Source organism: Carassius carassius, chromosome 21 (assembly GCF_963082965.1).
Source record: "Carassius carassius chromosome 21, fCarCar2.1, whole genome shotgun sequence".
In the NCBI taxonomy this organism is placed as follows: Eukaryota; Metazoa; Chordata; class Actinopteri; order Cypriniformes; family Cyprinidae; genus Carassius; species Carassius carassius.
The window spans coordinates 19,734,318-19,761,715 of NC_081775.1; the positions used below are offsets into that span (position 1 = coordinate 19,734,318).

At 37.1% G+C, this 27,398-nt stretch overlaps 2 protein-coding genes across 2 annotated transcripts; both read left to right on the forward strand.

Moving 5' to 3' along the window:
- Window positions 1-6,420: 6,420 nt before the first annotated feature.
- LOC132097762 (adenosine receptor A1-like) lies at window positions 6,421-11,870 on the forward strand. The gene is made up of 2 exons (XM_059503679.1): window positions 6,421-7,510; window positions 10,669-11,870. The coding sequence occupies exons 1-2, from the start codon at window positions 7,170-7,172 to the stop codon at window positions 11,339-11,341; spliced, it is 1,014 nt and encodes a 337-aa protein (XP_059359662.1). The 5' UTR covers window positions 6,421-7,169; the 3' UTR covers window positions 11,342-11,870.
- A 5,795-nt stretch (window positions 11,871-17,665) lies between these two features.
- dclre1b (DNA cross-link repair 1B) lies at window positions 17,666-21,959 on the forward strand. The gene is made up of 5 exons (XM_059503680.1): window positions 17,666-17,890; window positions 18,182-18,379; window positions 19,241-19,406; window positions 19,549-19,731; window positions 20,481-21,959. Exons 2-5 carry the CDS (start codon window positions 18,188-18,190, stop codon window positions 21,641-21,643), a joined length of 1,704 nt encoding a protein of 567 aa, XP_059359663.1. The 5' UTR covers window positions 17,666-17,890; window positions 18,182-18,187; the 3' UTR covers window positions 21,644-21,959.
- The last annotated feature ends 5,439 nt before the right edge of the window (window positions 21,960-27,398 follow it).

Below are 27,398 nucleotides of genomic sequence, written 5' to 3' on the forward strand. Positions count from 1 at the left end.
GATGTCATTAAAGCAAAAGTGGAGAAAACCAAATGCAAAGACACAGATGTTTGGACCCCACTGTTAATTAATGTGAGCACACATATTTATGTAAACAACATTTGTACAAAAATGCGTTTTTGTTGCTCTCTTTTTTTTTCTTAAAAACAAACCACCTCAGTATGCCGTCTGACTCAAATGAAAAAGAAAATCCAACAAATCTCTTTCCCAACATATGTCTCAGCTTCTCAGACACCTTGTAGCCCTTTAAACTTTCTTTTTTTAAATCCTCTTTCCTCCTCACTTCATTCCTGTTTTTTTAAATTAGCTTCCTACTTCTCTGTTACTCTTACTGCTATCTAACTTCATCATCTCTTTATCTTCCATTCTCTCTCTCTAGCTGTCTCTATGTCTAATAATACCCTCCTCCCTGCTGAATGTCTTGCTGATGGTCTGCAGGGTCCACTTTTCTCACAGAAGTGCTACACTATTCATCTGCGTCCATGTCAAGATACGACTCCACATGAAACCAGGAACTGAAACAGAAATGCACTGTTCTGCACCTGGCATTGTTCATCATCTCAGCCATTCTTCTTCTGATAACAAGTTTCTTAAGCAGCCAGGAGACATTTGTTAGGTTGCTCACATTTTGTTACATCTGTTCAGATTTTATTGCTACTAAAATGCATGGGATGACAGCTGGAGGTTGGCCTTCATGGGCTATAATGACTAATGAATCTCTTTGCAGAGTGCGACACGATGGCTCTCGTGGCTCTGAACAAACAGTACGCCATATAAAGAGTGTCTGTTTTAAAGAGTGTCTAAGTAGATGATACCGAACACTTATGCAGAGTGTTCAATCACACAAATGCTTATTATTATAAAAAATAATAAGCAAATGCCACTGAAACTAATGGGGATGCTAACTAACAGCTATTGCCAGGTATGATAGACCTCCTTGGGTAAAACTGTATCAAATAAAATAGGGAAATGAGAAAAAAACATATAAAGCAGGTATTGCTCACAACCTTTTCCTGATGAAAGTGCATAGTTTAATGTGTTTATATGGTCTTGTACAAATAACTGCATTATTGTGCATGTAAACACATTCATTCAAAAACATACATTTGCTATTTCTGGTCTGCAGTCACATTTAAGCTCGATATTTGATTTTCATAAATGGACTGAGTGGGTGAGCATCTCCGTATCCTTGTTTGCATGTTACTGAGAGAGAAAAAGAAGAAGAGAGGAGTATTGTAAACGAGGCAACATTAAAGGAACAGACCTTAAGGTAATAATATTGCTTGGTGAATGGCACACGATAAATAAGCTCTGCATGATGACCTACAGGATCACTCACTCTTTTCCACTGTCTCTTTGTGCCACTGGGAAAAATACAGCCTACTCATAGACCCCCAGCCACAAATTATATGATTCTCAGAGATGAAGTGCGGTAATAGCCTCGAGAAACCGTGTCATCCGGCTTCCTGTTATGGACAGAATGAAGTGGAAAATTGGCCATTTAGAACAGAGCCCTGGCTGAATTTTAATTGACTGGGGTGAGAAAATTAAATCATATATAAATTCAAATACACAAAATGAATAAAATAAGAGAAATAAAAACAGCAACAAAAACATCTCCATTTGAATGTGAAATTTACAGTCAAGACATGCTTTTCATTTAATGTGATAAGGTAGAAAACAAGCTATGGTTACCTCACAGTTTTAAAAAGGAACTTCAAAGATGTGACATATGAGGCTGACTCTGACAATGCACTTAAAGTAATTGCACCAGCACTCTTTTCTATTCCTCACTGTTTTAGTTTAATAAAAATTCATCTTTCTCTTTTTTTAACTGCCAGCATTCTTGCTGAGGGACCATCTGCTGATATTTCTGGCTTTAAAAATCTAGGAGTGTGATGACAAGCTGCTCTCACTCTCTGTTCTCAGTTGGCAGCTCTTCAAGAGGTCATGCTCTTCACAGAGGCTTCACTTTCAAAAGCAGAAAAATGGAATTTGTAATTAAACAATCATTTATAGTCATTGCCACGTCAAATCATCATACTGACTCTTAATATCAGTCTCTATGGGAAAATACCCCATCTAGGAGAATTGCCAATGTTAGTTACTGTTTACAGATGAGTTGTCAAATGCGAAATAGAAGCAAAGTTGAACTGAATGTAAAATCACACAACCAAGAACACTGCAGTGGCAGAATATGAGCAACTTAGTGTTGCAGATATTGGCATCTGCGGGAAGACCAACAACACCATTGTGATATTGCTTTTATACAACAGTTCAATAAACAAGACATTAAAATTGAGCAACTTACATTTTAGAAGTAATTTTCGCTCGGTAAAAGAAACAAGGCCCAAACAAAACCAAAGCAGAGTTCACTGCCACGCGTCAAACACCAGTGTTTTTGTATTTCGCTCCTCAGTGAATCAGTGTTTGTGAACAAATCAGTTGAGTAATTGACAATGAGTCAATGACTCAATGACTCACTCGCATTACAAAGACCGCTGTTTTATTCCTGAAGTGTTTTTGAACAAATCGGTTGTTTATAAGTGAATGAATAAACTAAAAAAAAAACGTGTCACCACCTACTGGCCTAACAGTGTACTTATATGCCACTTTACAACAAGAACATGAACTAAAATGGCAGTAGGGATAGGGTCAACACTAACTCAAGATAACATTCGGTTTATTTTCAGTATGCAATGGCGTTATGTTTCCCACCTAAATAGCTTAAGCTTTTTAAAGTCGGATGGATTCTGATTGGCTGTCAATGTTTTTATCGATCTTCTCCTGGAAAAATATTGCTCTGTGATTCCAACAATATTGTTAGTTGTTAGATGGACTTTGCTTTCTTAAAGTTAGAATGATTAATACAACTTGTCCCACTTTGCAAAAATGGACAAGTAGAGTGATACAAACTGAGAGTTTCAGTGTCATTGTCTATATTGGTTTAGCCTATCAGATTCAAGGACCAGAACTAACTATTGTATATTAGATAAATTTGAGTAAAAATGGATCTACAATGGTATCACGCTGACCAATAAACAGCCATAAAGCAAATTACACCATGAACAACCAAAATATGTATTTTGTAAAGTGATGAGTATCTATCACTTGGTCACAAACACATTTGTTTTCTGTCATAATGGCATGATTTTAGGGTCTGTGTGAGCACCTGCAGGACTCCTTAGTGACATTTAAGAGTCGATCCATTACGGCATGATTCCCTCTTGAAAGTTGCTTTTAAAGACAGACATTCTGGGGGATGATTGATGTGAACAGGTCTTAAAGGGTGTCTTGACTAAGAAAACTGTAACAGAACCAGCTGGCATGAGTTTAATAATGTCAACTGCAGCTGTGTAAATCCCAGATGTTTGCTAAAGAATACCCAGCAGTGCGGACACTCTGAGTGGGTCATTAAAGTGAATAGGCAAATACTGCTGTTGGTAAAGTGCTGCTCTCAAACTGTGGACACAGCTAATGTTCCTTGGGGAGGACTGCAAACGAGAGAAACACACAAAGAGCTGCACATCTCTTTGTCTTCTTAATTACCACAGCACACCCTCAAAACCTTATGATCATGAACCTCAGAGATTTTAGGCATGCATGTGGATGATCAGGAGCTGGACACCAAATGGCTCAGCCATTAAAAAATCTACACAAAAGAGTCTCATTGGGATTGGCCTTGCGGTTAAAAAAGTGCTTACCACATCACATTTCTTTTCATACTCAATTCATGCCTTCTTAGGGTGCAAAGCAGCTTCAATGCTTGCGACATTCAAGGAGAATCAGAGGCATGTTCATGCCAAGAATGCGGTCAGGTTGAGTAAAATACATCTCAGATTTCTACTTCATTAAGCAGAACTAAATCAACTGAAAGGCATGTTAAAACAAGTGCACTTTCTTCCTAAGAATCAGTCTGGAAGGTGTTTACTGTTTCCTGAGAAAAGCTGGTCACTGGTAAGGTAAATGTTTAGACAGTGTGTTCAGTATTGACAAGGACTACAATTGTTTGGGTTTTATTAGTTAAAGCAAATTGTGTTTGTCCATTCTTGTCACATTGCAGAATATGATCAATGAATGCATAAGATTTAGGTAATAACAAAGGTTCACAAACATTTTCTTCCAGAACAAATTTTTTTATTGCCAAAGTATTTGCAACTTAATTGCATAAAAAAGAAAATGCAAAAGACTAAACATACAGTAAATAAAAATAATAAAAAATTAATAAAATATATATTTTTAATAGTAATCATTTAAATTTTACAAAAATATTTTTGTACATACTGTACACTGAAAAAAAATTGTGTAAAAACAGTTTTTAACTGAAATTGCTAGTGAATTTTACTATTAATTACACCATTTTTTACTGTGTAAAAACATGATTTAGGCTTTAGGTTTCATTTTGTGACCTCTCGCCCAGTAACGTCGCAAGGACTGTGTCAAGTGTGCGACCGCACAGGGCCTCGAGCCTGTAGAGGGACTTGCTCCTTGTCTGCATTTTATTTTGTTTATGTCTTTTATACTAGTTTTTCCACTCATTTTGTCCTTTGAAAGACTTAAATAGTCATAACTGATAGACAGTATAAGACTCTGTGTATAAGAATGAGTAAAGTTGTTTGTTGTTAGAATGACAAAAAGTTTTAAAAGTTAAACTTTTGAGGTGGCATGCCGCAATGGTCCAACAGCGCTCGTCAATGTCAAAATGATTGAGATGGCCAATCAAATCAAAGAAGGCGGTTCTTACTGTCACTGTCACAATGCAACGAGAGCAAAGCCACTGCAAGGCAAGCCTGCAACCATAGCCGAAAAAGCGTAATGGCTAAAGGAGACCAAAGCCTGATTTTTTTTTTTTTTTTTTTTTTTAATGGACGTCAATGGAGGAGTGGCATCACTTCATACAATAAACAGCTTTTTAGATGAAACGGCTTATGATTTAACTTTCTGCTAATCTAAAACATGTTTTATACTAAAAAATTATTTTGGATTAAACTATTTTTAGGGTTTACAAAAGTTCACTTCCCATTCATTCCAATGGTATCCGTAAACTGTGATTGAGTGTCTCACAACTCTGAATAAAATTCAGTGATGGCAAGGCTGTAATGTGATTGGTTATTAAAGTTAGCCATTATGCTTTCTCCAATAGTAAGTAATACAGACCCTTTCATCTCCATATAGTAAGACAATCTCTGACAAGATTTTGTAGAATGATGTAATAGAAAACTGTTTTATGATAGAAATGTTCAACGACTGACGGTAATAGACTATTTAATGATGCAAACTACTCAACTTTTTATGAAATCTTGCCGTTTTGAAAATATGGAATCATGATTCATGTAAATCATAAATGAAGGCGACATGATGTTTGCTTTTTAGACTATTAGGCATTTGAATAAATAAAATATTACTTTCAAATAGTGTTAATTGATTACTACTTCATATGAAGAGTTCAGATACAAAAGCCTCTAAGTGTCGTTTTAAATTTTCTTCTAAAATGAGCATTTTTATCAGGCTCCTATGTGTAGGTACAGTAATTTCACGGCCCTGCTCTTGCCTCTCATGTATGACCTATTAACCTTAACTCTTTAAGTACAAACAGTGTAACAGCTTTGATAAGAGCCAGTCAGATTTCAATTGTAATCAGACATACAAGACAAAACAAACACCCTTATCCCGAGAATCCACAGTCTGTTTGTTCGATTGTTTGTTGATTTTGTCCTCCCTTGAGTGGGATCCACTGATGTGGTTCTGCTCTGCTGGGGTTTTGACACAGTATTAGTGCCAGCACTACATCTGGAATTTCCAGCTTTTGCAATTGAACCTTCTCCTGTAGGACACAAAAGGGCAACAAAATATATTCAGTCATGTTATTAGTTTAATTCCAGGTATGGTTGGATATTTAGTTACTGCACAGCTGTGCACTGATCTATTGATATAATGCCCTATAGGACATTGGAGAATTGAAGAATCAGACAAAATGCAATGTCATGAAGCACTTGCATAACATATTCTCTTCTTGTGTGCTTTTTATTTTTAAATTTAACTACTTTTTTTTTTTTTAATCACTTTCTTAATTTATGTTTTGCATTGTTTCATCTGTATGCAGATCAGCTCCAAATAATGTTTCATTATGTATATATACAAATATTTTTCATGCAAAAAAGTACTTTAAAACTAGGATACTATTTAAAAAAACATGTGTATTCTTATAAGACTTACTTCATAACATAGGAATGTGGCATCTCTTTCGTCAGAATCGGCGGGATAAATCTCATGTCGTAATTCTGTATGCAAGAACGAATTCACCGCCCTTGATGGATTATTATGTCTCATATCTTTAGAGCAGACTAATATTACACACGAAACACTTGGGCACTGTAAGCCCCATTTTTATCCCGAGCGTCAACGTTAAATGCTCAGGCTGTCCCTCAGCCATTCTCAAGGAGGGAACCAAAATAGACAGCGCGGTGTTTGGGATGGTCTCTTTTCACCGGTGAAAGGAAAACGTAACCTTTTGTTTTGTTGACATTTCCAAGAATCTACACGGGTTAGTTGGACTTCTTTTGCTCCCAAAAGTGTTTTAAATTGCTAACAGGTCGAGTATGGGTGAGACAAAGAGCTCTACCCATCGACGGCTATTCTGGGGCACCGCATAGCTCACGAGAGTGCTGCGTGAGAACGACCCGCGCTCTGGACAATATCTGGTTCCACATATCCCAGGAACAAATATGGTGCGTCTTTTAATTTATCTCCCGACTCCCTGGACATCCAGAGAACTTTCTGACAGTTGTAGGTGACACTGATACATTTATTTGAACGATTTTGGGATGAATAAGTGGCGCGCGCATCTCTCGCATGAGTGCAGGTGGACCCAGTGAAGAGGCGCTATAGCAAACAAAAAGAAAACGCGAAAAACCCAGCGATATTTTCAGTTGAATATTTTGTAAGACACCTCTGTGGTTTTGAGGGGTTTATTCTTATCCCGTTCGTCCATTTCCAACTGTAAATAGGCATGTGTGGAATAAAGCTGATATTTTGAGGAGCAGCGTATTAACGGGGGGATTTTTCTCTGGACTACCAAGTTAATCAATTTACACATCACTTTCACTTGAAACCCCGTTGCCGTGTGGATATTAATCGTAGCCTACTATCGATTCCCGTCGAGAGAAAGAATGCCTGAGGACCTCTCCGCGGCCAAAGCCTTCTACATGGGCATGGAGGTGGTGATCGCCGTGTCATCCGTGATAGGAAACGTGATGGTGGTTTGGGCGGTAAAAATTAATAGATCGCTTAGAGATACTACGTTTTGCTTCATTGTTTCTCTGGCGCTCGCGGACATTGCAGTAGGAGCGCTGGTCATACCACTGGCGATAACTATAAGTATCGGACTCCAGACTCACTTCTACAGCTGTCTGCTGGTGGCGTGCACGGTGCTGGTTCTGACCCAAAGTTCCATCCTCGCCTTGCTCGCTATAGCCATCGACCGATACCTGAGGGTCAAGATCCCAACCAGGTAAAGTTATCATTCCCTCATTCCATCTGGTGTTCTTGTGCTGTAATGCTACTGTGCATTATGTTGTCATACAGCCTATCATATGTCACACATGAACATTTTTAATACTGAGCTAATGCTATTTTTATCCTTTATAAGCCTACCTAAAGGATAACCTTTTTGTATTTTTTTAGAGATTGTGGTGATTATTGACTGTCCTCCACAAAACATGACCCATTCACCAATCCTTATAAATCTTGTGTCTATACTGTCTCTGATCCAACTATATTGCCAAAAGTATTGGGACACTCCCTTCTAATGAACATGTTTGACTGGTAATTTCTATGAAATCTTAATATTTAAGCATATGATATTCTAGGGAATTGTGGGCTTCTAATTTTATAGATTTACTCATGGACTAATGTAGTCAAATAGTTCATCAGAATTGAGGTGTCCCAATACTTTGGGCAATATAGTTTATATAAAGTTAGATCCAATCACTTGAGACCAATTGCATAGAAAAAAAAAGTAATTTAAAATGTAAAATATTTAAAACAAAATAATAACAATAAGATATAATAAGGGTAATGAATGGAAATATGTAAAATATCAATAAAAATGATGAATAAATAATTTGAACACTATTGAATACTATTCTGTAAGTTCCATTTCCACATGCATAAAGATTTAAATTTTGAAGAAAAAAATAATAATAATAATTTTCACAATCAATCAAAGTCCTCCTGAACCATTAATTTATAATAAGAATGGCTACTGTCTGGCTAGACAAAGCAAAATGCGTTTTTGTTGCTCAAGGGATACAGATGGAAGAAACTACATGCACATGACCTAATGACATAATATGACTCATGCATTTCTGTACTACACCATTTGTGTGCACTATTTGCGGATAATAAATACCATAAATTTGACAGTATTTGGCACAAAGAATGTGTCTTTAAGTAAGCATTTTTTTATCACAGGTATTCTTCTGTGGTATGTGCTTAATTTTTTGTTTTTAACTTTTTGTTTCTTGAACTGCCTTTACTTCCTGCATATCACTTAATGTCTAGTTTCATGAGAAAAATCACATCACATATCACTTTATCACATCAGTACACTGTCCCAGTCATATTAAGATCTCCAACATGCACACACTATCTGCTTTTAAGTTCTAAGTACATCCTATTTGCAAGACTCTATGGCTAGGTTACTCTTTATCCCCAGAGGAGTTAAACATACTCGAACGCAGCTAAAAGGCATTCCATTTTTAAAGATGTTTTTTGTGTGGCCGATATAGCCACATCTGTGTTCTATGCTCTTAAGTCAATTTAATGCATCAAACACAGGAGTTCGAATCCCAGATGAGTTTATTCTATAATTTTGCATTTACTATTGTGATTTCACTGGTATGATTAATGATTACCATGACCAGTACTATATAAGCCAGAATTAACATAAAATTGGCCCATTTTAACACTTCTGTGAGGAGACTTAAGACCAGCAACAGTATGAGGGAAGTACCCAACTGATTTTGCAACACGGAAGTAAGCTAATTTCTTTGAAAGTGCAATTGAATGACACAGGAAACCTGGCAAATTTGAGCTGTGGTTGCTCTTAAGTCAAAAATTAAGTGGTTAGCACAGGGTGCTGCAAGGAAAAAGTTACCTCCTACAAAATGTATTTTCTAGAGTTAACGCAATCCCATGAAGCTGTTGATGTTGCGAATGAGCTATAGAGAACTGAAGTGTGTTTGAGAAGTGTATAGAGTAGCTGCCCTGAGTCACTACCTGTCAGCTCTGCCAGGATCAACCACTGCGCAATAGATGAGAACGCAATATACTGAGCGGAAATCCTACTACTGTGGAGTCCAAAGGTGTGAAAGGCAACGGCAGTTTTGCAGATTGCAAATCATATTGTCAGAATAATAATTTAAGTGAGAAGTTGAATACAGTATATTACCTTCTGAATAAATCATCTATCCTCTTATATATCATCAGTATATCTCACTGACATCAGTGCTTAATCTGTGGGAATTCTGTATAAATTCCATCCCTGTTATCCCAACATGATCCCAGAATAATGGAAGGTTGAGCTGAAATAAAACTGACAAAAGTTCTACGGTCCACATATTTTACTGATACTGAATGTAACGTTGCATTACTACCTACTGACAAAAAAAGGGACAAATGAATCCCCTTGAACTCCATTTTATTTTATTTGTTCCACTCTTCAATAATGCATATAGCTTTTATTTTGTATGAAGAGTAGTCAAGCATCACAGCTTTCCAAACACAACTATCTATTTTTGAACAATCTGGAAACTGTTAATTTAGTCTTAGCAACTTAAAAACAAAGCAAATATCACTTTTCTTGGACCTACAGTATGCTCTCATAAAAAGGTACAAAACCATCACTGGAACATTTTTTTTTCCTGAAAGTGTATGCATGAGTTAAAACGGAGTAATAGGCTGGGATGCACAGAAATCATGTAAAGACTATTAATATTGAGATGAAACAAACAATTTATCATTTAACATTTCTGTTTTTACTTTTTGCCGTTAATAAAGGCACATTAAAGCAATGATTCAAGCCAAAACTATCTACTGAATCCCTGAACAAACAGAGTCTATTGACTCAGAGCACCTTTGTGTGGAATTCAGTCAGTCAGCTCCAGAGACTTGAATGTCTGCCATTAAAATCACAAGTACCTTTGTTATAAACTCATTCACACAAAAGACAAGGAGTTTTTGGAGAGAGAACTACAAAAGACATCATCTCAGAGAAGATGCAAGGATGAGACAGAGTGGATGTGACTGAAACAAGCTTTCTGGTGGTGGTACTTTGTCACAATTTAGCTCTTAAGTTAAGTTAGACAGCAGGTAAAAGTAGCTGGCTTTGGTCATCCAAAGATACCAAGAAGTACTTTGCAAAGTGACCCTGATTCTGTACCGGTAGTAATTACATAGAATTTAGCCTTTTATTTGATTGTAAAATTGTATTTATTTATTTATTTTTTATTATTATTGTACAGTTTGGAGTCATAATATTACTTAAATCGCAGTATTAGTCATGTGTATCATAAGACATTGATTGAAATTGTTTTTCAAAATTACAGTGAAAAATTTACGTTTTTTTTTAACTTTATAAGTTTCACTCTTATTGTTTTTGTGTTTCAGTTATAAGCGAGTGGTCACTCCCAGACGAGCTGGAATTGCAGTATTCATGTGTTGGACGGTGGCCTTTATAGTCGGCTTGACTCCCATGCTTGGCTGGAATAATTTACACAACCTACAACATAATAACAATGGCTCAATCGGCCTTGACCTCATCGTCACCTGCCAGTTTGAGAATGTCATCAGCATGGAGTACATGGTCTACTTCAACTTTTTCAGTTGGGTGCTCCCCCCTCTGCTTTTCATGCTCATCATTTACTCTGAAATCTTCTACATGATCCACAAGCAGCTAAATACAAAGGTGTCCTGCCACTCTGAACCAAATAAGTATTACGACAAAGAACTGAAGCTGGCAAAGTCTCTGGCGCTAGTCCTTTTCTTGTTCGCTGTTAGCTGGCTTCCTCTCCACATTATGAACTGCATCACACTCTTCTGTCCGAACTGTGAGAAACCCATGTTTCTCATTTATATTGCAATTCTGCTGTCGCATGGCAATTCTGCTGTCAACCCTATTGTTTATGCTTTCCGCATCAACAAATTTCGTACTGCGTTCCATAGGATCTGGAAGCAGTACTTCTGCTGCAAGGAGGCTCCTCCCCCTGAGAGCCAGCAAAGCGAGAGACTGGATAACAACCACTACATCGCTGCCGCCATCGCTTTGGAACATAGCGTCTGACTGGCATTCCAGGATTCTCTAAGGAGGTCAAATAGCTTCTGCTGGCTGGACGTCCAAAGCTGTCATGTCCTGGTTTGTCTCTTTTGAATGTAAATCAGAGCTCACCACAGACTCTTGGATTACTGAGACAGCATTACTTTTAAAAGAACTGAATGAGTCAAAATCATTTTGAAGACGGGGAAACTACAGGTATAAGTATCCACCCAGACTGACCCAAAGACAGAATCCAATTGCTGGGCGGAGGTATAATTTGTGTAGGTGTTGTAATTGCGCTTCTGCAAAGTTCACTTAATTTATCAAGATTTCATTTAAATTTAGTCTATCTCCGTGTTCAATCTGACTCAAATTTAAAGTGGTCATTAAATTTAGGTGACATTTCTTATGAAAAACTGATCACAAACAATGATTGTTCATTTATTATTATTTCGATATTTGATTATTCTGGAAATCCCATACTTTCAATTATTAATTCATTAATGACCTGTAATCGCTTAGTAATTCACGGTGAACACACTTCACAAACTGGCCAGTTTTGAGGAAACAGGGCGATTAAATAGTTTTAAGTAGGCTGCACCCAGCTAGCACATAACAAAAAGTATAATTTTTCTCTATAATCATGAAAACTATAACTTGTTAAGTCAGTGACGGTCAGAAATGGATTTTGCCTCTTATACAGTAAATCTTGCTTTATGAATCAGCCTTGACAGATGTTTTTAAATCAAATTAGTTTAATAGTACTTGCAATTAAATTATAAAAACATAAGGTATAATGAATCAATAGAAATGCACACAATTGTGTTTTGTGCAGTTATACATATAAATATATATCACCAGTTATTTGTTCAAAATGAATGTATGCAGAACAGATATCATAGCGCTGTACACTCTCAGGTTCTTGGATATTCTTCTTGTATTCTGAACCTGTGTGCACAATGACAGGAAGAGGATGTCAGAAATACTGACAAGGAGGTGGACACAGGTTTTTCTTGTCCTATTATGGAGTGTCTCAGCACAGGTCTGTTATTGTGAAGGACAAAAAAAAGTACTGCAGGCAGCTGACGTAGGATTTTACTCACGGATGCAGTGAGCTTCTCTTGCCTTTTAGTAAAATATTGTGTGTGTGTGTGTGTGTGTGTGTGTGTGTTTGTGTGCGTGTGTAAGTGTATGTTTGGGTGCATATCATAACAAAACTGGAATTTTTTGAGGATATGAAGATACACTGAAGTCCCATTTATCCTTTTTTGGTGACCGGAAAAAAGAAGCAAAACTGTCAGTACCTAAGACTATATCTCCACTGTTTGAACAAATTCAGGGTTAATAAATGATCAAAACCAATACTGTATTACCTTTCAATATTATAGCAGAATTTAGCTACACTTGTTCCAAAATCATAATAATCAGTTTTAAAACAAAAGCATGCTACACTACTAAATTACATTTTGTCTTGATCTTTTTGGGTGAAGTAACCCCATTAAAGGTGAAGTGTGTAATTTTGGGGATGATAAAATGCTTTCTCCTGTACCAGATATAAGCCAAGCCATTTGTTGTTTGATTTCCCTGAAAAGTTTAAACACTGTGGCTCTGAGGTGCCATCAAACATTGCTCTGTTTGTTTGAGCATCATGACCAGCTTGACTCTGACATCCTGACTGTGAGTGCCAATTGCACATGGGGGAGTGTTTGGGAATTCTTTTTGCAATTCTGTTCTAGTGTCGTATGAATTACACACTTAGTTTGTCACACTAGTGTGAGGTTTTTGATCTCACATGGGGATGAAATACCAGGTCTATACTGACATCAAAGCTGAACGTGTATCTAATCTGTACATAGTACTCTGTCCAAGTACATTATGTTCATAATTGTAAAAAGACAGTTATGAAATTACAATCATTTGTACATTAAATATTTGAGTAAATGGGAACAATGGGCTAATTCATTTTGCCATCTTTTTTTACTTCACTGCAACAGACAGACACAGTATAAATGAGTGGTAATGCATTGCCTGAATGAGGAGGTGTGATCTTCCTGTCTCCGAACCCCATGCAGTTCTCAGTGTGATCGAAAACAGGAAATAATCACTTTACTATCAATGGAAATACTTCATCAACTTTTATAATCATCTTTCCTGTTGGCATATTTGTTGTACTCTAGCTGTTGGTATCAGCTTTTGCCTGTCTCATTCTAATGAAAGACAATAAAAAAAATCTAATACAAAATTACTCGTGCAAATAATATCTTGAGTGAAAAGTAGACATTTATCTCCAAATTAAGCCTCTATTATGCCATTGTTCCTCTAATGCATGAGCATAAAGCAGCCAAGAAAGCAGTGAAGATTCTTGGTAAAAGTAACACAGGTCCCAGGGGGCCATGTGGGTTGGTTGGCCCTTTTTTTTTTTTTTTTGAATATCTCAAGTGGAATAAATATTAACCCAATTTTGTGCAAACAAATTTATGTTAATTAACATATTATGGAAATGGTTGACAGTGTTAAACAGCTATAGCTTTGAAATCATAGCAACAGAGTCTATTCTATTATTGTAATATGTGTGTATGCGTCAGTATGTGCATGTAAATAATCATGCTATGAATGATTAAAAGGAAGTAATTACACTTGATAAATTATTTTAGCTATGCAACAGCATTTAGCACAGACCTCCAAATCTGGTTCCTATCTATATTAAATAACATGAATATTTTTTATATCCAATTTTAATTGCTGAGTAATATATTTTAGATATTTATCTGTAATCAGTGAGTGGTTCAGGAGATCAAATTTAAGATGCATTCAGTAATGAAACAAGTTAACACTATGCCAACCTACCGTTTCCCCAATTCTGTAGTAACCTGTATCTTTAATGTGCATAATCCTTGTATGCCTAGTCACAGTCCGCTGGTGATATTCCCTATTAAATATCTATTTTAAGAATTCCTCAAGCTTTATTGTGATGTGCTAAAAAGGAGTCAGGATACTCTGCGCTATTTCAGAGTTATAGTGACTTCTAGTGGACTTAATGGGCGCCGAATATAAAACAAAGCATGCTGTAAAGCAGGGGTTCTTAACCTTTTTGATGTCGGGGCCCAAATTTTACAGTACAAAGTGGCCCAGGGCCCAATCAAATATTAGCACTGTATTGGTTTATTGATCTCACCCTTGGTTTGATTTGTATTCAATAACTAAATGAAATCCACTTGCAGTTTAACAGTTCATTATTATTGTGTATATAAACCTGCACATACAACAAGATGCCAAACACACAACAGTTCAGGGAACAAATCAATCTGCATCAAGAACAAAATTAAAAGGCTCAAGTCAGGCATATTAACACACAAAATCAGTAAGATTTGACAGATTTTACTCACAAAAAAAATAAAAATTATATAAATAAAAATAAAATAAAAACAATAAAATGTTTTGCTAAAATAAATAAATTCAAAATAATATTTTTCAAACTTAATAAGTTGTAAATGAAAATTGAAATAAAGTGCAAATGAAGCTTTATAATCTCCTAAATATATATTAAAAAATATATATATCATTTCTTGCAACTGATGCTGTATGTCTGTGGCCAAGGCCACGATACGATTTGGTCTCCCCTTTTCCACTTAAAAATGTCTCCGCCTGTTTCACACATACTCCGTCTGCAGTGTTTATGCAGTCCGTGTGTGTTATGTGTGTGGAGCAGAAGCAGCACAGACTCAATGTGCTTTCACACAGGGCGCGTTTGCAGTCCCTACTGATCCACGGCTGTTTAGTCCACAAGCACAACATTTGTTCATTATTTTATATTTAAAATCATGTCAAAAAATAAATTCAAACAAAAAAAAAAAAAGCTTTTTCATGATTGTGATACTCTTATCACAGTACAGTAACAATCTTTCATAGACATTAGTATAAACTGAAATATAAACAACTTATTATTCATGCACTTGAAATTTACCACTGACAGAAACAGTTGTGCATTTAAATCTTTATTACAAGCAATCCCACAGGTCTTAATGAGCTTTGTTTTTCTGCCTCCATAAAAGTGCATATATTGCGTTTCCTTGTTTGCCTTGTGTTGTCTGCGAAACACAGTAGGCTTTAATTCTATAAATGTATTGTGAAATGACTGCATTTGCATGTCAATCCATGTTCATTTTTACTGTGAACAATGCGCTGTCACTTTTATTCAGCGCATGCAGCACAGCAAAAATAGACTCGGTACAGGTGGATCAGAAGCACAGCGGTAGGATTCGCGAGACCACGTGATTTGCCTGTTCAACAATACAGTCTATGGTCCAACATTGCTTTTCTTGATTTATTTTTGTTCTAACATGGTTGGCTAAATGTTAATGTTTTGTCCAGTTTAATTATGTTTATTCGAGTCATGCAACTCCTGCAATTAAACTCCACACCACTTCCCTTTTTTAATTGTCCTTGTAAAAGGGATCTGTGATGTCATATTATAATGTGAGGTTTTTCAACTTTAAGGATGAACCTTTTGTCATCTATTTCTGGCCTCCTAGAATGAATATTATAATGTGAAATATGATTGGGAGTCTGCACAGGAAGTTTATTTTGAAATGCACCTGATTTTTTGACTTCTATTTTGTATTTGCTGTGCGGTTTGGACGCGGGGTGCGTCAGAAATAGACTAGGCGCCTATCTTTAGCGAAGCAGCGCGGAGAGCTACTTCTGGGACGCTTTTGAAAAGTGCCGCAGAGCGTCTGGTGTAAACACAAGCATAGACTAGAGTGACCGCGATCAGCTCCGGTAGCCGCGTCCGAGCCGTAACGCGCCGTCGAGGAGTGCAGTGGCAATCAGGGGTGAAACCTTTCTTTTACTGTATATGGGTGAAACAAGCGTAACTTTTCCTACAGGCTACGGTTGACTGTGTGTCTTCTTCTGCTTATTAGCGCTTGTTAAACAACTGAGGCATTACTGCCACTAGTGGCTGGATAGAGTATTGTAACTGTCTCATGGATAACAGTTGTCATTGTAGTGTCTGTAACTTGTTTGGTCCCGCGGTCCTCGCGTCCCACGGGTGAAAAACGTAAAGTTTTTTGCGGCCCTCCAGGTGGCGTTCACGGCCCAAGCGTGGGCCGCGGCCCTATGGTTAAGAATAGGTGCTGTAAAGAATAGACCAATTTTGCCAGGTTAAAACATAAACCTCATCCAAAATGCGAAAAAAGCGAAAATAGTTTAGCTAACAACACCCTCCTGTGGTTAGCCATTCAATTTTAACCCGTTTAATCCCAATTTTGTTCCAGACATAAAGCCCAGCTATTTTAACTGTTTGATCACATTCTAGGGTTACTAATATGCATAAAAAATACTTATACAACACTGAAAGGAATACTGAGATAAAATACAACCATCAATGTATTTCAAAATTGTAACTTTATTGTAACATATATCACAAAATTGTTATATTAGTGCAGTATTACAACATCAATATTGTAGCTTATTTGTAACATTTGAACTTTTATTCTGGTGCAATATTTTGTCATTGCAACATTGTAGTGCAGCTTTCACTAACAAATGCAACTGGATTTATATGTATACACCTAAATTCACCGTTATCCAATAAGTCACAAATGTGACCATCAATATGTTTACTCATTCTATGACAACACTCAACAAAACTTTATAATTGTGAATTCATATATTAAACTCTAGACACCTTAAAGATAATGTAGACCAAAAATCTTTGTTATATCTTTATGTTAACATACTTTACTAGCCTTTTGTTTTGTAGCTTTGATGTAGTCATCATCTTCTCATGGTGCAAAAATAACCTGCTCCAGTCATGTGATAATTTGCACTAACCATGTGAAACTGCTCATATTTACCTGAGATCCTTTATTTTTTTCCATATTTGCAGGAAATGCACTAAAACATCAGTAAGATTTTTAGAGCTTTATAAATGAAAACCTTCTTGTGTCCAGTGGGATTAAATGGGTTTAAGTAAAAACATATCAGCCGCATTATATGTGAATTTATATCTTTCTAAAGCTGTCCACCAAAGTACAAACACGAAGAAAGAAAGAAAGAAAGAAGGAAGGAAGGAAGAAAGAAAGAAAGAAAAGAAAAAGACCACCATTAAAATAAATAAAGCAATATATCAAATGAACCTAAGCGGTACTTAATAAAAGCAAATTATTTTACGTTTGAATGGCACTTATCATCTACTGTGATCAATAGTGGGGAAAATATGAGCTGTTTAAGCAGCCGTTTCTATAGCAATTTCTGGGCTGAGCTCAAGCAAAAAAAACAAAAAAGAAAAAAAAACCGATACCTGCACATTTACGGAAGCCAGTGACGTCACATGAGCTCGTGCTCGACATGGAGGCGTGGACAGTAAACGTATTTTTTGGCGGACAAACGCGCCTCAAATGCCAGCGCTCAGTGCCTTTGTAAGCGCGCAGAAATCTTTTGAATTTGTAAACATACCGCGCCCCTCGTAAGCACAATGCGCGGATTCAACATGGCGCTCTTCTGCACAAATACACCTCTTCATCGCCTGCCCGGCTAACTGGCCTGCTAACACACTCGGATGAACCGTGACTGGCAAGCATGCATTTAACTTATCCTTTTTGACTGACACTGTGTGCCTTTAAAACAAAACGACATTCGTTTACTGCTAGCGCTGCTTGTTTGTAAGCTATCAGTTACATTGTTACAATACAAACCCTTGCTAGTGCATACTGGATATTGTGTTTATTAACATTAGTGACAGCTCTGCAACTGAAATGACGCTTTTCAATAAACATAAATTAATCCAGTGACACTAAAACAGATTTTGTTAAACAAATCCCTTTAAGAATAAGCAGTAGATGCCGTCTGAACTCTTCACCGCAGCTCAAAATGAACGGAAAAGTCCTACCAGACACTCCGATAGCTGTAGACTGCTGGCAGCTCCGTAAGTGCCATCACGTCCGTCTGTTCTTCTTGTCTCACATGCACGCGGATCACACCTCTGGCCTGTCATCCACCTGGAGTCACAGGCCCATATACTGCTCTCCTCTCACTGCCAGACTGCTCCAGCGCAAACTCAAGGTGAGGCCAAGCAAGCGGCTCTGACAAGGTTGTCCGCCGGGTAAATTTGAAAGAAATATAATTATTAATAACAATAACAACACTGTTGTATGCCTTCAGTGTGACTCTACAATTTTCATAGTCATGAAAATAAAGAAAACTCTTTGAATGAGAAGGTGTGTCCAAACTTTTGGTCTGTACTGTATATGTATATAAATCACTAAACTGGAATTATTTTTATAGTGAACAGTGCTTTACAAATAAATGTGATTCTAAATAAATAATAGTGGGTCAAAAAATATAGACTAAATAGTCAATATATTAAGCATGTGCTTTGGCTTAAGTACAGTCACCATATAAAAGGTTTATTTAATTAAAACAATAAACATTCATGTCTATAATATCACACTTTTTCTCACTTATTATAAATTGGTCTATACATATTTTGGGGGTTAGAGATTCAGACTCGTAACCCTAAGGTTGCGAGTTTGAGTATTGTACCACTAGGGATTGTAGGTGGGGGGAGTGAATGTACAGTGCTCTCTCTCCACCTTCGATACCACATCTGAGGTGCCCTTGAGCAAGGCACCAGACCCCCAACTGCTCCCCGGGCTGCCCACTGCTCCGGGTGTGTGTTCATGGTGTGTGTGTGGGATGGGATAAATGCAGAGCACTATTTCCAAGTATGGTTCACCATACTTGGTGTGTTATCATGGGGTCCAAGAGCGCAAATGTGGGTATTTGGACAGGGCAAAATTCCATTAATGTTTAATCCTCCCCGAGTCCTAAAATCAAGATGAATTCATAAATGCACACTTTTGTCTGCTATGTGGCTGAAACTTGAAGGAATTACAAACTGTGCCCTGTTGTTGTGTTCCACAGGTCAAAGAGAAATGGATTCATCCATTGGAGATTGGGGAAGCTCACATGTTGTTGCTGGATGATCTTGGAAAAGAACGACTGACCGTTACTCTTATAGATGCCAATCACTGTCCTGGGGCAGTTATGTTTCTCTTTGAGGGATACTTTGGCACCAGACTCTACACTGGTGTGTGTGGGGAGGAGAAAATGAATATTATGGAAATGTGCTTTAATCTCATAGTTTTTCTTAAGACAGAACGTTATTGAAATTCACTGTCACATACTGAGATCACATTTTAATTATACTCTTATTGTGTATCTTATCTCAGGTGATTTCCGTTACACACCATCTATGCTCAGAGAGCAATGTCTGAGGAATACCACTACCATTGATGTGCTGTATCTGGACAACACAAACTGTGACCCCACTCGAGCTGTACCTTCTCGTCAACGAGCCACTCAGCAAATTAAAGAGGTCATTAGGGCTCATCCTGGATATGCTGTGGTTATTGGTGAGACTCTCACACTTGCAAAACTTTCAGAGTATTTCATGTGATAGGATGTTTTATGTTCAGACAAAAAAAAATGAAACCGATTTAAATCAGTTCAGGCAATAAAGGCCTGTTTACATCAAGTAAGATAAGTAGGCTTTAATAATCATTCTAATTCCTTGACAATTGAGAAGTCCACACTACAGCTGTAATGATAACCATATAGAGGAATGATATGTTAGAATCAATTTGTTAAAATTAATTTCTGATTCAAACTAACTTTGTTCTTTTGAACTTTCTATTCGTCAAAGAAAAACTTTCAGTTCATTCTAAAAATAAATGCATCAAAAAATCACCAAATCAGCATATTAAAATTATTTCTGAAAGATTATGTGACACTGAAAGGATTATGTGACACTGAAGACTGAAGTTATGGCTGCTGAAAATTCAGTTTGCCATTTTGCCAATTCTTTGCCATCACAGGAATAAATTAATTACTTACCATGGTGAGCATAAGTATGGAAGCCTGTTTCCGCCACTGAATAAAAAATAAAAAAGGTAATGAATAGATAATGGCAAAAAAAAAATCTGAATTGCTAGTTTGTATCAGGGAATTCTGAGAAAAAAGGTCAAGAATTGTGAGATAAAAAGTCGCAATTACCTTTTTTAATCTTTTTATTCAGTGGCAGAAACGGGTTTCTGAAGTGACTGAATTAATCTCAATGAATCTACATTGCAATAATTATTAAGAGTCTGTTACCTGTTTTTAGGTCTTTACTCTCTGGGTAAAGAGTCTCTGCTCGTGGAGCTGGCTATGGAGTTTAAAACATGGGTGGAGGTGGATAAAGAGCGTCTGGAAACCTTGAGTGTTCTGGAGCTCCCTGACGTTTTCACCACTGACTCTGGTGCGGGCCGCATTCGTGTGGTCTCTCAGTCTATGATCAATGCTTCCAACCTGCAGGCGTGGAATAAAGTGCAGCCTACCATCGCTATATTGCCCACCAGCCGCCCCATGATCTCCTGTCACACTAATGTGTATGTGGTGCCATACTCTGACCATTCTTCCTACCAGGAGCTGGAGGACTTTGTGTCGGCCCTGCGTCCCATCTCACTGGTGCCCATCGTGGGCAACTGTCTACCATATTTTTCTTCTCTTCTAAACCCCTGCAGGAAAAAGCCCAAAGAGGTGGTGATTCCAGAGTCGGTCAAGCACTACATGATGACCAATTCTAATATTCAGTCCTCCATTAATGGCATTACAAATATGCTTCAAAAAACCTCGCGGCCAGAGTCTCGCGGGGTAGTGTTCGAATCTCCAGAGTCCAAAATAAGCCGACTTAGTCACGATGATGGGGATTCTGAGACGGATCAAGACTCCGACTGCATTCTTCTAGACATGAGCACCAACTCCTACTCTCGAGAGAACAGCCCACACAACAAACGTTTGAAACCCATCCAAGTTTTATCAGAAGATGTCGTCACAATTGGCAGCAGCCTTCCTTCAGATGACAATGAGTCTATTAGTACACTTACAGATGTAAGATCATCTGACCACAACACTGTGTACCAATTAGAGCACGAAAGTCAGACGAAGTCATCCAAGGGGAAGATTCCTCAAATGGGCTGCACCAATTCTAGAGAGAGGTGCTCTTCGATGGACAGCATCAGTGTTCACGACCAAACCTGTATTACTGCTGCACTCACACCCCCAGAAACACGATCGGTGACCGCTGCCTTGACCTTCACATTACAGCGAGAGCAGATTGAGCAGTTGCTCCTTGAGAACTTCATCATACCTGCTGAACAACTTAAAGGTGACCAGATGTTGTGGAGAGTTCATGAAGAGATTCGCCTTACTCCGGTTGATCTTCCTAAGCCAGCTGGTGATCCTCTTGAAGCAGCTATTAAGACATTCAAATCTAAATGTGATTAAGCAAGCACTTGAAGTATGTGTAATGTTTATGTGAAAGTTTAATTATCATGTATCATTGTAATTATGATTTCAACAGTATTGTGGTTAAATCTACAAATCATTAACACTGTGCCAAGTACTTACTCTTTTTCACATTGTTATTCTGCATTTCTTTTGAGCCAAAAACTGTTGGTGTTATTGTTAATCCTGATGGTATTATTTTCACAATGCTGAGGTTCAACATGTTTTGCATGCATTTGTTATGTAGCATCACAAAGCACCTTACTGTGTATTTGTTTTCAGATGAAGAAAAATCCTATTAAAAGTGTTTCTTGTTCTTCTGGGTCAAAATTGAATTATTTACATATCAGCTTTTTGCTTGTGATACATTTTATTTAGGTTTTACGTAAAGGATAAGAATTTTGTTGACCTTCTGAACAATAAACATTTCAGTTTTTGTGTAGAATAACATCCAAATAACCTTTTATTTAATGTGAGAAATATTTGGCAGAATGAAACCGATGGGCATGAGATGGAAAATTCTGTGCAGGTGACACTTAACAGACCAATCATTTCAAGGTTATTAAAGTAATAGCTCTTGTTGGTATTTCCAAATAAGCATCAAATTCTTTGGAATATTCTCTTTGAATTATACAGCCTATGATTTCTTTAGCTTCTCAAGGCATTAAACATTAATAGGATAAAATGCCCTTAAGTAATACTTTGATTAATCTGCCATCTATCTTCTTTAGGTCAGTGATTCTCAAAGAGATTTCACTTCTGCACCATTCAAATCAGACACATTGTTCACACTTTTCACAAGAACTAGTGAAGCTTGTGTGCAGTGTATTCTTATTTTAGTATTCTCTTTTATGTTTAATCTCTGAAGCAAAAAAAAAAAAAAAAACTAATGTATTGCTCCTCATATGTCTTTAAAAAACTTTTATGCTATGTGTTCCAGGGGATGTAAAGTCATGGGATGACATGAAGATGATTGATAAATATATTGTTTTCTTTTGGGACCGAGATAAAGAGAGAACTGTTTTAGGCTGTGTGAATTTGTTTAACCAGCAGGTGGCGGAGTAGTATAATACTCTAAGACACAGCCATATATTGTCTATAGTAATGTGGAATTAATGCAGGAAAATATACAGAATTAATCTGATTGATTTTACAGTTACCTAGAAAAGGCTGTCCTATTGACAGTCTGATTAGATTAGCAGACGAGAAGCTCATCCTTCTTCATGATGGAGTCTAAAAAACCTTCAACCAGTTACACAGAGAAAAAAAACACTATCAACTACACTGATGTCTGTGACAGATTCATCAGTTTTATCAGATATTTCTGTCTCCTCAGAAAAACGTTTATGTTCAAAGAAGAGACAGCCTATTGAAAATTTCACCTAAACAATTCCTGTGTGTGAACGGATTATCCTCGATGTCACTGATATCACTGCCTCATATTCAGAGAGCTGTGAATAGAATAAGAGCGGATCAATGTCTAATTTATTTCTATCATACCTCAGATTGAGAACTCAGAGGTCTGTGATTTAGTATTCACCAGCTTTTGACAATACCTGTAATACATATTGAGGTAGTCCAAACACTTCTGTTTACCATTTTATCCACGTACTGCAGGATTGCGTGTAAGTGATTGGGATTGCATTCTGCTGTGAGAGGAGATATACGACTACAGCCAGGCTGTCCTATAGTCGTGATGTTTAATTCACATCTGGTTTCTTCACACACTCATATGCTCATAAAGGATGAATGGTTTGATGCATCATGGGGACTCTCTGCATTCCAGATGAGGCTAAATCCACATAAAAAAATGTGCTCTCCAAACTGAGCTGATCCAGCACAGGCATCCTTACATCAGCATAACATCCTGGACTGACGGCCAACCAGTGGCTCAACCGCCACAGGGAAACAACAGACTGACTCACCAAAGCCAATGAGAGAATTATCGGTCTAAATGTGTAATTCAGTCGGTCCCTCTGAGCTACCACTGGATGGTAAAATGTTAGATTGGATAGTAATAACATTTTCAACATCAAATCCTGTTATTTTGTGATTCAAGTGAATTCTTTAGTATCTAACAAGTATTCAATAACTGACAAATCTGACTTTGTTATCTGGGGGGCTGCACCTTGAAGAGGAACAACTTTGCACAGCAGCAGTAGTGAGCGTTTATGATTTGACTGATGGCTGGTGTATAGAGTAAAAATAAGAACTAAATTTACAGTACTAGCAGCTTGCTTGCTATCCCTCACTTTTTATAAATGGAGACTCACTCGAGCTCACACACATTATTAACTTTTGATCACATTTACCACTGTTCCCAAAGCAGATTTTGTAACATGTTGGTTGCATGAACTTGCTGTGTTGACTAACAGAAAACTTCTGCGTTTGAACATGTCTTCTGTTTGAGCTGTGCTTTATTCATTGCAAGACTTCTGACAATATACAATGGCACTTTGTGCCCAGAAGATCCTGCTGGAATCGCACTAATATGACAGAACCTTTACGCAGTTTTCTCACACTGATGGAGCTGACTGACCTCGAGTCCACCAACCGTGCCGCAGAACCAATGAAAGCCTCTGACTTTTGTGTCTGTAGGAGAAGCAAAAGACATACAGAAATAAACAATGCATTTGCTTGCTCATGGTCTACAGAAGGGCAGCAGGACAGACCCAATAGCTTGTACATCCCATTAGTCCATGTTGGACACTGCCAGTTAAAGGAGTCAGACAAGGGCAGGGCATTTACACTGAGTGCCTTGAGGAGGGGGAAAAAAATTGTTAAAATGTCACTGACCCATCCTGCAGGAGTAGGATGGTATTTTCTGGATGGCGTACAATTTTGTTTTATTCTTTTATCGAATTTGACCTGTAGGTCTATCCACATAAACAGGTAACAAACAACAGTTTCGGTCCTCAAATCTGATTGGCCAAGTGCTGTTTAAATATCAGCACTGGGACTATTTATTGTTAGTATCCAGTGTTGGTTAATAACTAGTTTTATGTAGCGGTGTTGCGTAATTAAATTACAAAATAAATGCAACTGTAATCCTTTACAGTTAGTGAGAAAAGAAGAGCACATATAGTGTAATTAAATTAGACACTTATGAAAATGTTAATGGTTACGAAGGGGGTTACATCTGAATATATTCTGTGAAAAGCTAGGATATGTTGAATAATATGAATCTGTTGTTTTGCCTGTTTTTAATGTTAATGATGCCTCCTGCCATTTAAAGGCAGTTTAGTAAAGCAATCTTATTCTGATGCTTTTGACTGGTTCTCCTGTTTGAATTTGCTGCTTAAAACCTTTAGGCTACAACCTGTCTGAGAGTTGATTAACCGTTTAACAGTGGAAAACATTTATTACAATTTCGGAAAAGTAATCAAATGTAATCATTTACATTAATAAAGTACCTGAACTAGTTACAGTACTTATTTCATCTTAAATAGGCTGATCTGTAATCTGGGTTACACTTTATTTTAAGGTGTCCTTGTTTCAGTGTTATTATACATTTAAGCACTGAGTAATATTAATTAACTACATGTACTTACTATAGTGTTAGGGTTAGGATTAGGGTTTGGTTTAAGGCTACTTGCATTTAAGTATGCATAATTGATTGTTATTATAATAGTAAGTACATGTAATGTGTAACAAGGACACCATAAAATAAAGTGTCACCACGATCTGAAACCTATTAAATCTCAAAAGTAACCTTCCCAACACTGTTAGCATCACTCCACTTGTCTGTGTTTGTGTGCAATCCTGACTTCCTGCAAAAATGTTCAGGTTGGAATTTTCAGTGACTCTTACTATTACATTGTTACACGAGTAAGTGCATGATGACAAGTAACTGCCTTTTTGATTGAGTCATTAGAATAGCTTCTTTCGAAACAAGATTGATTCAGGAACCAAACAAATGATGATAAGCACCACTGAATCATTCATTCAGTCAACTGATTCAAATACAGCAATTCATTCAGAAAATAACTGCCAATGCTGGAGTTGTAGAATTGTTGATTCAGATTTTCTTTGGCAAAGCATATATAGACTAAAAAACTACTAATGTAAGCTAATCGATATTAACTTATTAAATTAAACAGTGGAATAAAATCACTGGTGTTTCATTCTTAAACGAATCTTTCAGAACGAATCAGTTGTCTGAACAATTCATTAATATTCAGAACAGCACTTTTGTTCATGTGATATTGCTTAAACATAACTTTTTTGAACTTTATTAAGGCAAAACCTTGAAAAGCTTGAGCCTGCAGAAGCTATATTTGAGTTTGTGAGACAGCAAATCTAGGGCTGAATGCAGCTGGAAATGTGTTTGATTTTGATACTCTTCTGAAAACTTCCCTTCTCAGTTTGATCTCAAATTGCATAATTACTTGTCTCTGATCAGCATCTGCAGCACAGGATATCATCATCACCCTAAGCAAAATACAGTTCTTCCCTCTCGAAGACAGAGTATTGGTATTGTCGAATCAAAGCCTCATGTGATTTGAGCCTGCTTCCTGAAGTAGGCCATCCATACAGTGACTTTTACTGGGATGTTTGAGACAAGTTCTGGTGGGGCTGCTGCTGGAGGTTTAAATTAGGCGTGGAGCATTTCATCAGCCCCTGTCGCTACTGCAAAAGCCTTTGATGTGCCCCAGACAGAGTGTCCCTCCCTTTACACTAAGTGCCAAGACAGCTTAATGAGAAAGAAAAAGAGGGAGAGGATGTAAAGTATAAGTGTGCTCGGGTATGCAATTGAGAGAGTAAAACAACTTTATTGGAAATGCCATTAAAGACCAAATCAGAGAAATGTCTCAAGTATTATGCTGAAGACATGCACAAAGTCACTAAATCACTCCAAAAATGTTCTATTACATCATGTTCTGTTTATTTCACTTGATATTGTTTTGCTGAACTTTTTCTGTTTCTGTTCGCCAATGTTATTATATTTAGAAATTCTAGGTGTCAGACTGGAGTTCAAGCAGACTTTAGGAATTAAAAACATTTGGTATTAATAAAACTATCAATAAAAATTAAAATAAAATGTTGGTCATTCATAAAGCACTGATTTGTGTGATTTGTTCTTTTCTAGCAGTCAATAAACTCAAACAATGTGCTGTAAAAAAAATAAAATAAAAAAAAAAGCTATTTCTTGGGTGTCAAACTCTAGGGACACCAACGTGTATTATATTCATGAAAAATGCCAGCTGTTGACAGTTTTATCAGCTTAGTTCATTTTATTTTAGGTTAGCCTGGCATAATTTCATTTATTTTCACAGCACAGAACCCCAATCCAATGATTAAGTGAGTCAGCTTATGATGATGCATGAGGTTATTCTGCTTTTCCTCAGAGTAAACTGAATGTGTTATGGCAAGTCTGTCAAATTTTCTGAGCAGCAAAACACATTTAACTGCTCGCTGCACTTGCAAATTAATTCTGTTGTTCGGCTAAAATATGCCTGAAATGAACACACAAGCTAGATGTTTACAAAAACTCCTCATTTGTGTATTTCTGATTGTGAATATGTAGATTTTATTCTATTTTATTCAGTTTCTACCATTCGGGGAGATTATTTTCATCAGCTCTGAATACACTGCTAAACGTGTTGTTACTCGTTTTGTTGAAATGTAGATAAGTGTCAAAACTGTACACTGCACACTTATTTAAAAATGTGTAACCTATTAGGTGCAATGAGATGTTTCTGAGGGCTAGATTTCTTCTAGACTTCTGATGCCCCAGATTTCAGATGACATTTGT